The sequence below is a fragment of the Sus scrofa genome, chromosome 3 (genome assembly GCF_054392235.1).
Source record: "Sus scrofa isolate SSC_HxYL_T2T_F1_AM1 chromosome 3, Sscrofa_HxYL_maternal_Yorkshire_Landrace_v2.0, whole genome shotgun sequence".
NCBI classification, from domain to species: Eukaryota; Metazoa; Chordata; class Mammalia; order Artiodactyla; family Suidae; genus Sus; species Sus scrofa.
In genome coordinates this window covers 85,486,151-85,498,286 of record NC_139385.1, presented here as the reverse complement: position 1 = coordinate 85,498,286, position 12,136 = coordinate 85,486,151, and the positions used below count along the sequence as shown (strand labels likewise).

Sequence of the window (12,136 nt, the reverse complement as noted above, 5' to 3'; positions counted from 1 at the left end):
CCAACATTTTATTAGAGCTCCAATGGTTTCACAGTTCATGGGGGCAACATTGGCAGTCAGTCCTGAAAGCATGGATGTGCCAGTTGTGTGTCCCAAGCTGCCTGGCCGTTTCTAACAGCAATTGTCTCCAGCCAGTCTCCATTCTCCCATCAGTTGTAAAAGTATATCGGCCCTTCTCTGGGAGCCTGAGAACAAACCCCAAACATAGACTTCTTCATGTTTCCCAAGTAAAGGGGTCGAGGCCATTGACAAAGCAGACCAATCTAGATCTTAGTCATGAGGACATGACACACCTACAACACTATTGTTTAAAAAGATGGAGGGGAGTTCCCATCATGGCTCAGTGGAAATGAATCTGACTAGTATCCATGAGGACGCGGGTTCAATCCCTGGCCTTGCTCACTGGGTTAAGGATCCGGCCTTGTTGTGAGCTGTGGTTTGGGTCACAGATGCAGCTCGGATATGGCCTTGCTGTGGCTGTGGCCTAGAAGAACAAGTACAGCTCCGATTCAACCCCTAGCCTGGGAACTTCCATATGCTGCAGATGTGGCCCTTAAAAGACCAAAAAATAAAACAAAATAACATGATAAATTTGGTGAAATAGACCTCCTGGGAAGGCAGACCCCAAAGATGCTCATGTTTCCTAAAAAGGAGGTGTTACAAGATGCCAAACATAGCCTTGTATCCCAAAGACCCTAAGGTTATATTTTCAGGAAAAAGAAAGACCAATACATAATATATTACAAAGCCAGTTAACAAAGCCAGGCAGAAAAGGTGTCACTCGTTTATTTAATAAATGTATATATTTAATGCCTACTATCTGCCAAGTTAGGCATTGTGGGTCTATAGTGGTGTGTAAAAACAAATTAATCCTTGCCTTCAAAGAGTTTATAACCTAAGGAATAAGATAGACGATGACCAATCAAAGAGATAAATATATAATTATCGACCACAATAAGTCCTCTGAAAGATGATCATTTATACTCAAATGCGAATAAATACAGAAATATTTCATTGGTAAAATCACCAGGATTTAGGTGGCAAAATCCATACTGGATTTGGAGGGTGACAGGGAGAGTGAGGTTAAGGAAAACTGCTAGGTTTTTGTCTAGGAGAACTAGACAGATGTAATCAGTCAACAAATCGTTAACCACCCATGAGCCAGCCTACTTCAAGCTCCAGATGCCTTAGAAGCAGAATGTGCCCTTCATGATGAATGAGACACCAAGGAATATGCTCTCTAGTTGTGTGGAAGGAAGAAAAAGTCCCCTCTACCTGGAATGGATAAAGGAGACTGGTCTTTTATTAACACACACACAAAATCCTCCAACAGGAAATGGTCAAGTAAATAAAGATTGAGTGTTTATTGGGGAGGAGGAGGCAGAGCAATTAGAGGGAAAAAAAGTAGGTTTGCCTGTGGTAAGGAAGGGATTCCTAATAAACCTATGCAAATATTCACAATTCTTTAAGGATTCTTGAGATGTCTTTGCTTAAGCTCTGAACTTCATCGAAAAGGACTTTAGGGTTTTAGAATCCAAAAAGAAATAAATAAACAAAGTCTTATACATAACCTGGACTGGTCCACAGTGGATTTCACTTTAAATCTGTTAAATAGCTCTTATTACTTGGCAGGATTCGTGTACACCTGCTGCCTCTTTTATTCCCCCAACAAGCTAATGAGGTGTGCAAAAGTATCACTACCAGTAAAACACACACATTTGTAATGTTCTTTATGGATTTCAAAGATTTTACCAAAGATATTATCTGGTATTAATATTGAGATTATTACCAAAGATTTTATATCTTCTTTTTGAAATCTGCCCCTAAGGTAGCCAGTAAATATTATGAGCCATCTTTCAGGAGTTTTCAGCAAATAAAATTAAGCAAGAGGCTAGTGGCAGGTGATGGGCTGGAAGCACACATGACCTACCATCTTGGTCCCAGAGCAGCAGCCGTAGTAGCAGTAATAACAAAAGTAATGGTAACAGCTACCACTGTTGGAAAATGGATTATGTGTCAGACATTCTGCTACATGTTTTACTACTAGGTTTCCTACTTTACTGCTAGGTATACTCCTGGGTTTCCTACTTTACTACTAGGTTGCTCTGAGCACACTTCTTATTTTCATGAAAGGCACTTGGCTGGTGGCCCCAGTATTGTTAAATAACTATCTATTGACTAATTGCATCAATCAAGTTCTATTTAAAAAAAAAACCAAACTATTGCTGGTTTTCTTTGATCTTACTCTCTTCCTCACTCTCTAATCCAGTATGAATTTTAGCATCTAAATTCTATTGATTTTACAAATGAAGTATCTCTGTGTTCATGTCTATTACTCATTTTACCATCAGACAGCCTTTGAGGTCAGAGTTTTTCTTATTTTCATTTTACAGAAAAAGAAACTGAGATTCAGAAGTTGAATAACTTGCGTGGCCAGTAAGTGGTGGGGCTTGGATTTAAACACAAATCTATTCAGAGTCCAGATCCATTTTTTCTGTCTCCAGAGCCCAAGTTCTTAAGAACGAAACTACCATTAGTTGAGGACTTCTAGGACTGTGCTATGGACTGTGCCTACAATATCTCACTTAATCTTCCCAACTCAACAAGCGTATACAGTAGGAACTATTTTTTTTTTTCTTTTTTTTTTTTTGGTCTGCACCCGTGGTATATAAAAGTTCCCGGGCCAGGGATCAAACCCATACCACAGCAACAACCCGAGCCACTGCAGTGACAACACCAAATCTTTAATCCACTGCACTATAAGAGAACTCCATCAGGTACTATTCTTATCCTGCTGTTACAGATATGGGAACAGAGACTCAGTGGGGTTATAGAACTTGCCCAAGGTCATACTGCCCATGACTGAGTTGACCCAAGCAGTCTGATTCCAGATTCCAAAATATTAGGATATTAACCTGTTCCCCAAAATTGGGGTTCAGATAATAAGTGAAAGGATTTGTCAAGGACCATAGGTCAGGTAAGTACAGGACTAGGGCCAGGATCAAGACCCAGGTCCTCACATTGGATTTTGCTTGAGGCATATGGTAGTCTTAGCCCAGTCTCCATTAGAAGTCAGTTATCCTCTCACCTCTGACATCATGCTGACCCTGTGTGAATTCTTTCCACTCCATCTAGTGATTTCTCTTCAGCCCTTCCCCAATGTTATGTCTATACTTCCTGCATGGCTACCATGGCCCCGGGTTGGGGAGAGACCCTCTGCCTCCCCACCCCCGGCCAGTCTCCAGTCCCTAAGCTGATCTGCTGTCTGCTGAAGTTCAGACAGACTGATTACTATACAGTCTGGGCTGGTAAAAGCCAAGGGAAGCCCCCAAATCCACTCTGTGCCACTGTGACTTCCTACCTTTTGAAACCAGACATTTCAAACTAATAGAAGCCACAGTCCCAGACGAATCTGCCCATCCCCCTCACTGATAAAATTTGACTTTATTGGCTGCAATGTATCCCTTCCAGATGTTTTAAGTTAAGATTGGGAAAGCTATGTTTTTACTGGATTGAATCACAGCACTTGGCTGACATTTTTTGGCCTTTTATTCACTCCTTAGATTTATCAGCTAATTGCAGACACTTTGAGAGAATAAAACAGCATGTGTTTATTATGACCAAACCTGCAAGTGTGTCTTTGTGGTCAAAGATTCATGGGTGTTTCATTTACCGACCCCTGGTTAAGTATTAGAGTCGGTTCAAAAACATTGGTTCAAAGTCAGGAACTTAACATGGGTGAAAATTTCATTGATGTGTTTTGATGGAGTTTGGGGAATGGAGACAGGATAGATTCAATGGCTCAATTTCTATGTTTGGGCTGTTGAAACCTTTAGTTGTGGATGATAAAATGATTTATAAAAGGAGACAGGGGAATTTTATTTAAACCATAAAAAATGGCTTTGTGTTGCTCTAATGTCACTATTTAATAATTTTCTCCATGTGGGTTAAGTCTATTTCTTCCAATGGGGCTGCTTTGGAGACTTATGCCTGCAGACAGGTTGAAGGGGATGGCTGCCTCCCTGAGTCATGGCAACAAGTCACTAAGGTAGCCCCTCAGGCAGGAAGAGCCCCATGGCAGCAAACTGGGGGGGAGGGGGAGTGCACAGCTCATCACAGTTCAGGTAGGGCACTTGTCATCCGTGTTATGAGTGAATGGCAAGATCTGGATGTGGATCTTGGCAAGCCCCAGTCTTAGGATGTCGCCACATCTAAAGGACTGATTGACCACAGGGAAGGGGAGGATGGAAAAGTCAGAAGAGAAATATGCCCAGGATAGATCCTTAGGGTGCCTGATCCCAATTCAGAATGTCAGTGAAGGGCTCAAAAGTGATACCAGGTCCCCAGGGCCAGGTGTGCAAAGACCACTGATTCTAACAGAGATGGACATGGACTTGGGAAGTCTGATGCACGACTATCTTCCCGCAGTGGAGCAGGCTTGGCGACTAGCATGGAACTGAGGCTGCACATGTATTTAGGATGGATGGAGGTGGCTGGGTAAGCCAGGAGGAGAGGAAACAAGGCAAATGCTGACCCCCCAAAAAAAAAAAAAAAAGAGAGAAAGAAATTGTTTTCTACTTGTGGAATCAGGTAGAAGCTGAAAACACGTAGAGAAATCAAAGTATAAAAATGCCTTTAAATTGTACAAAGTCAGAATGAACTTCAGGAAATGTAGATGAAAATCTGAATTTTAGAATTATTAAAAAATAAAGAGAAAAGAAATACAGCTGCTCTCTGTAGCCACAGGTTCTGCATCCATAGATTTAACCAACCGGGGATCAAAAATATTTGAAAAAAATTCCAGGAAGTTCCAAAAACCAACTTGAAATTGCTGTGCCTAGAGAATATTTATATAGCATTCACATTGTATTATGTATTTTAAGTAATCTAGAGATAGTTTAAAGTATATAGAAGAATATGTGTAGGTTATATGCAAATACTAGGATAGTTTGTATAGGGACTTGAGCACCCTCAGGTTTTGGTATCCATGGGGGCCTGGACCACTTATCTGCAGGAGAACTGTGCTGCTTCTTATGACTCTCGGTTATATAGCGTTACCTGAAACACTTGGTTATGAGGGAGTCTGCTTCAGTGAATACATTTGAATGTTTTGTCATCTGTACATCAGAGAACAATTTTCTGAAGCATGTTCATTTTCTTTCACAATGCTTCTCTATGAGGACGCCTAGATTTCTCTCTGGAATGGGTAAATATTATCTCTTCTGAGAAACCGGCTTGTTTTTATTCTTCACATTGAGAATTTCATAAATACTGTCTGTCCTTCTCATTTTCTACTAGAAAGCTTAGAACTAAATTCATGAGCCACCCCTAGCAAGGGAATACACTTCTCCCAGTGTATTTTTTCTATGCTCTTCTCACTCCTCACTTCATCTTCCCCTTATTTTCCCTTTAATCCTGTTCCTCCCCTTTTGTAATTTATCATATCTTGTCCTTTATGTAATTTATCATATCTTGTATTTGATTGTAGCTTGCAGTGTGTTTACCACTTAAGCTGGAACAAAGAAAGCATATATAAATAAATACACCCATGCAAATAAATGGGTGTTCCCAAGGCTAAAAGATGCTTTTTTTAATAGATGGCACATTTTGCTTCACTATTGGTTCCTTTAACAGATGCCCCTTTCATAAATAGAGAAATGGTTTCCTTCAGCCTTCTGGTCCCTCTCAATTTCCAGATTAAGTAAGGCCCAAATAAAGATACTGCACTTCCTTGGTAAATCAACTCAATGTCTTTCACTTATTTAAAATGCTTGGTCAAAATTGTAGAATCAGCATGCAATCAGAGGTGGGATTTATAGACGGAGAAAACCTTAAACCCTACCAGTCAGAAACCCTGCTTTCACCAGAGGAAGCCTTCCTTATTAATTCCCTGTATGACCATGGGGTCCTCCAGACTCTCCACTCAACCCTACAAGACTTATTTGGAGGGAAGACTGCATTCCCTTTGAAGTAAGGCTTTGGAGATGCTTCTGAAGAGTCAGGCACAACCAGCAGCCTTTGAAGCCCTCCCTCTCTTGAGACATCTTTTCACTTCTTTAACTAAAAGGGAACTCTGAATAAACTGAACATGCATCTCCTCTGGAGGGCTGGCCATCTCCATCCTACTTCTCCAGCTTTGTCTATTATCACTCTTTTTTCAACTTTTCAGAATCATTTTGTTCCAGCTGAAGAGGTCTATGCCACTCCCTGCCTGGACCTGAACCTTCCCCTTACTTCCACCTCCCCACTTGACTGAGATCTACCCTTAGCACCCACCTCTTCCAGGAAACCCTTCCCAATGTACCTGTCCTCTATGATGGGTCCTGTTAATTCTGTAGCTCCTACTGTCTGCCCCTTCACCCTGGCACCTACCACATAGGACTGGCCTTTGTTATTTATCTTTTCAAGAGTAGGTCCCATATCCCCAACTAGATAGTAAATTTCTCCATAGCTAGCACTGGCATATCATAGACTTAATAAATGCCTGAAGAAAGAACAAGTCAATGAATAACTCCTATGGCTTTAGGGACAGCCGCAAGCATCTAACATAGTGCTGGATCCTTAAACATTTGACGTTAACAATACCTGTAAAAATACACACACACACACACACACACACACACACACACACACACACACACACGCCCACCACTTACCCACTACAACATATTGTCCTTGAGCCTTCCTGTCTTGGTAGCTAAAAGCAAACCCCACATTTCTGTTTTAACAAAATAATCTGTGCTTTGACTTTTTGATTTCCTCTCCTCCTAGATTTTGAAGAAGTCCTGCATCGAAATTCTAGCAGCTGAACCATCCACCATATGCGCAGGAGGTAAACTGAAATTAAGTGCTAATTGCTCTCATACAAAGGATGAGATTTTGAATTCAAGTCATTTGTTTGCTTCATCAGTAGAGAAGAAGCGGGGGCAGGAAAGGGAGGGGGGAAAGAGGAGGAGAAATGGCGAAATAAATTTGCTTCTAGGGAAAAAAAGGGAATAAAGAAGCAACATGTCAAGTGTTTGAAAGTTTGGAGAAGCCCGTCCAATTCTCTCCTTTCATGGGAACGAATTATGAGAATATTGCAGAAATACTGGCTTCCTACATACCACCACCAATACCTGTCTCTGGATACAAGTGGAGTCTAACCTTTCATCCTCATGGCAGCCCTACACAGCCATCCCAGTGAGCATAGGCCACCTCTGAAATGTTGATGTGTTTAATTGATGTTGAACTTTTCTTCATAATTAATATATTGATCTCAATTGCTCCCTCTACCCGTCCTCATTAAATGTTGATAGGCAACTCAAATGGTCCCAGTAAAGGGCCATTATAATTTGGTCATTAATAGATCAATCCTCTATACATACAAAAAATCCTCCTTCTTGGAGTCACAATATTTTCTCTAGCTGATCAAAACTAATGATGTTGTTCTGTATTATAATGGACTGCCTGAAACTTCAGTCACGCCGCCTCTTTTTTTTAGATTTTTTCTTTATAGTGATTTACAATGTTCTGTCAGTTTCTGCTATGCTGGCTCTTTTTGTATAACTCCAAACAGGCTTCCCATCACTCTTCTTTTATATATTTGATTATACTAGGCACCAGCTGACTGCCTATACCTATTAATACTAGGCACCAGCTGACTGCCAGGCACTATGGTAGGTGCTGGAGATACAAGAAAGATAATTCTCTTTCCTTGAGGTCCCTGTGTTGCAGGACCTGAGGTCCTTCACTATTGAGAGTTCACTGGTGATATTTCCTTTCTAGTCTCTTAAAATACCAAATGCTAGTTATTAATGTATCACAGAAAATATATCATGCAATTCTGTAAGTAGTGAGGAAGAACTTTCAGCCTTTTTCAAACACTGTACATTTTTATTCTTTATGGCATATTTTATTGGTATAAATGAGGTAATTTCTTAAGGACTGCATTCCAGTTTCCTGGCTATATTCTCAAATAGCTGCAAGACTTTCGAGGAATTAGATGTACTGAATAGAATTGCCAACAGCAAAACACTAAGTATATATGTAAACATATAAAGTCGTTAGCAATACTTGGTAACTGACTATTCAGAGATGTGTGAATTTCCCAAAAGAAACAGTCAACAAAGACTATCCAATGACCTTTAAATACACAGCTACCTAGAAACATAAGTGGCAGGAACAAATGTAGGTGCCACAAAGACAGGTCTGGGAGATCCTTCCTAAGAAAAGGACTGATGGTGTTCCTGTCGTGGCGCACCAGAAACAAATCCAATTAGGAACCATGAGGTTGTGGGTTTGAACCCTGGCCTCGCTCAGTGGGTTAAGGATCCAGCATTGCTGTGAGCTGTGGTGTAGGTCACAGACTCAGCTCGGATCTGGCATTGCTGTGGCTGTGGTGTAGGCCGGTGGCTATAGCTCCGATTCAATCCCTAGCCTGGGAACCTTCATACGCCTCGAGTGCAGCCCTAAAAAGACCAAAAAAAAAAAAAAAGGAAAAAACAAAAAAAGAAGAAAAGGACTGAAAAATCTTACCTTTGCAAATTCACAAAAGTATATGATAGCATGAACCTAGCACCAGCGCCTTGCAAAGAGTCTGTGCAAATGAACCCTCAGAGCTCTTTAGCTTCAAGGCAAATCTGCTGCCAAGATTTTCCTAAATCCTACATTTTAAAGCAGTTAGAAAACAGGAGGTTTCCTTAATTGTGCAGATATCTCATTCATGAAAAAAAAAACAAAAACAGACTTGCTCTTTAGCAATCCTACTGGATGTATTGCCACCTTGTATTGAATCAGATATTTGAAGACAATGAATATAGCTTTTGTTACTTTACTAGCACAATCGATTCCCCTCCTATAGGGGACCAAGAAGGAAGCTTCTTTCCCTCCCCTTCCCACTGCCTAACAAAGTACTTGGTACTTAATAGGTGGTCAATAAATGTTGACTGAATGTCTTGATTATACATTCCTTCAACAAGCAATGTACCTATTTTTGCTTAATGGACCCTTATTAACTACTTTCACCTAATCTCAAGAAGTTATCAGACCTCTGAACTGTCTAATTAAAGTGAAGAAAAGTTATAAATAGCCAAAGATAGAACTAGGCTCAAAAAAACACAAAATCTCAACCACTTGGGTGATAGAAAAATATCTTCCTAAATAACTCTCAAATCAAAGATTAGTAAACCACAATCTCCTTTCCTTACCTTTGAAGAGGTCGAGACAATAAAATATTCACACATATAAACCTAATGAATACGGCACAGAAATATCAGAGTCCACAACAGCTGATCCTAGCAAATTCATAGCTTTTAGTATGTTTTATAAAGAAAAATAATGAAGTAAAAGATATTTTTAAAGCTAAGGAAAATAGAAGGAAAAAAGATTAAAACGCATTAATAAATTTGTTTACAAATTAAAACAATTTAACTAATATAATATTCCAGGAGCTGTTTCTTTCGTAAAAATCGATAAAATAGATGAATCTCTCATAAATCCAATTTAAGGAATCATTCTTTAGATTATTTTTTAAATCTCTGGCTTCTATGCAACACTGCATATTTTATAGACATTCAAGAGTTTCCTGCATTGAAGTAAACTATCCCATTCTATTTCCTTTTATTTCTTATTAAAAAATTTGTAAGAGATACAATGATGGAACCTCGCCATAAGTTTTGAAAAGGCAAGCTCCCACCTCTTTTAGAATCGTTAGAGTTAAAGCATGTTGATTACAGAATAACTTTACTGAGAAGAAAATGAAACTTTCGAAAGATATCTTGGGAGTTCCCGTTGTGGCCCAGTGGAAATGAATCTGACTATTATCCAGAGGATTCAGTTCGATCCCTGGCCCTGCTTAGTGGGTTAAGGATCTGGTGTTGCTGAGAGCTGTGGCGTGGGTTGCAGACACGGCTTGCATCCTGTGTTGCTGTGGCTGTGGCTATGGCAGCTGCAGCTCCAATTCGACCCCTAACCTGGGAACTTCCATATACTGCAGGTGCAAAAAAAAAAAAAAAGAGAGATATCCTTATACCAAAAGTTCTTCCAAGGATTCCCTTAAAGGTCTATCGCTGATCATTTTCTGGAGTAAGCATGGCTTTCATGAAGCATTGGGGGCCACCTCATTGCCCATGGCTATAACTCCTGTCCAGTAGACCTAGGCATACATGCTCTGTGACTTTCATTAGGGTACTTACTGTGAGCACTCAGATTACATGGGAGAGCTTTAAAAAGCATAACCTGTTGTATAAAACAAGGTGACAGTATTATCATCCATATCATTGTAATAAGGATTGAAGGTCAATGTGGGAATCATGATGTGGACAACATCATACCAAAATGAGAAAAACATGCCTGTAAGTTTCTCTTCTGAAAGAAAATTGGGGAAACCTTGATACTGTTGAGAGTACCAGCAAAATGATTAATTACTGGAGGAGAAAGTAAACCAGGAAATAACTGATTGTTCATATCTCTCAAGTATAATGGTGAGACTAAACCCTAGCTAGATCTGAGGAGAAAGTAGAATTTGTTTTCATCGAAAACCTTTCCTCTCAGCCCCCTCCCCTCACTCTCTGAATTACTTCCCTTCCTTGGCCCCAGAGCAGCCCCCAGTTGTGGAGCCCCACCCAGGCCTGTCTACTCCCTCCCTCCCTTCTTTCTTTCCATCAGTTCTTAGTGTCTGCTATTACCAAGCTATGTGAAAAGGTTTGAGTGCCAGAACGAATGCTCGCCCATCCCCGCCCCCCCTCCCCATGAAATTCACATTCTACTCTGGGAGATAGTCATATGTTCAGATAAATGAGGAAACTATGCATGAAGCACTACAGCAGTGATCTGCTCAAAAAGCAGTGGGAGCACTAATGAGAGGCTTATGGACTGACGTGACCACAGAGATTTAGACAAAGAATTGAGACACTCACAATGATATTTGGAGAATTCCCATGCAGAAAGGAATTATGAGGCTTACTATATATAGCTTCAGGAGACCACCATGGAGAGGTTGGGGAGGGATTCAGGAAGGCATATTTTGGCTTAATACATGGAACTTTTACAACCGAATCTCTCCAACATTGGAGTGGATGGTCTGAACCTCCCACCCCTGGAATTTCGTGAGCACAGGCAGAATGGCCATCTGTAACCATATGCCATCCAAAGAAATCCTTCTTAGGGTCTCCTTTGTAATTTTGAATTTCTAAAGACTTAATTCAATTTCAGCTGTCAATGGCTGATTATTATTTAATGGCTGAAGAAATCAGTATACTTGGAATTATTTTACATTTTAGTAGGAAGTCTTAATGGGAAGAGGAGGTGGGGAGAATATCTGATCTTCTCCGATCAAAAAGAATTTCCTTCAGCGTCATGGGTAAAACTATTTGGAGAGAGAGCTTTCCTAAAACTCCTCCACTGTCAGAGGTTATAAACTGGCAACTAACAAGCCCTATTTGGACATATGTTTTTTTTTGAGTCACACTGCAATTAAAAAAAAATTACTGCTGACATTTAAAAGTATGCTTTCGCCAAAAAAATAGGATTTTCATCTTGTGTTGAAAAAATCAAAGCTAGCAGTACTGGGACAGTATTTATTGTATTTATTGTAAAACAGTAATTATTGGAGACTGAATAACTTCCTTGCAAAAAAAGCATGTACTTCTATCCACTTCATCAGACTCCCCACCACTCCCCATTATCACCCCAGCACCCAGGCCAAGCATCTGGTTGCCATTTGGCTTGGATTTATGTCATTGTATTTACACTTCCTATTCTAAAGTAAGTAGGAAGTCACCTGCTCTGTGGAGACCCTTTATAGCACCTTTGACATTACCTGCATATAGAAAATTCTGCTTCCCTTTGATATAGATTCTTTTTTAAAGATCCTAATTAAATATTTTTGCAGGGTAGCCTCTATGTAATTAGGAGTGCTAGCCTATTGTTAGATTGGCCCTGCCTAGTGGAGCTCTTCTTGAGGAAATGCATGCTTTTGCCTAAGCACACTTTTCCTCTGACCCCACTCACTTGACCTCAACCTTGAATAGCTCACGGTATCCTCTGTAAGCAAGTACTTCAGGAAGGAACTAATTGGAATCAAGTGGGCAACCTGCCAATTGCTCTACATGAGAAGTTTTTGTACTCCAGAAATGGAAGGTTATCATCAGCTACT

The 12,136-nt window shown here is 40.2% G+C and overlaps 1 protein-coding gene across 8 annotated transcripts in view; it reads left to right on the top strand.

Annotated features, from left to right (window-relative positions):
• The window catches only part of ANTXR1 (ANTXR cell adhesion molecule 1), a 240,535-nt gene that overhangs the window by 71,270 nt on the left and 157,129 nt on the right, over positions 1–12,136 (top strand). For all 8 annotated transcript variants that reach the window (XR_014841791.1, XR_014841790.1, XR_014841788.1 and 5 more), the window contains exon 9: positions 6,772–6,832. Coding sequence is in view for 2 of the 8 variants with exons in the window: in XM_003125066.7 (XP_003125114.3) it covers positions 6,772–6,832 (61 nt within the window). In the remaining 6 variants the exon portion in view is untranslated. The remainder of the gene's footprint in view (positions 1–6,771; positions 6,833–12,136) is intronic.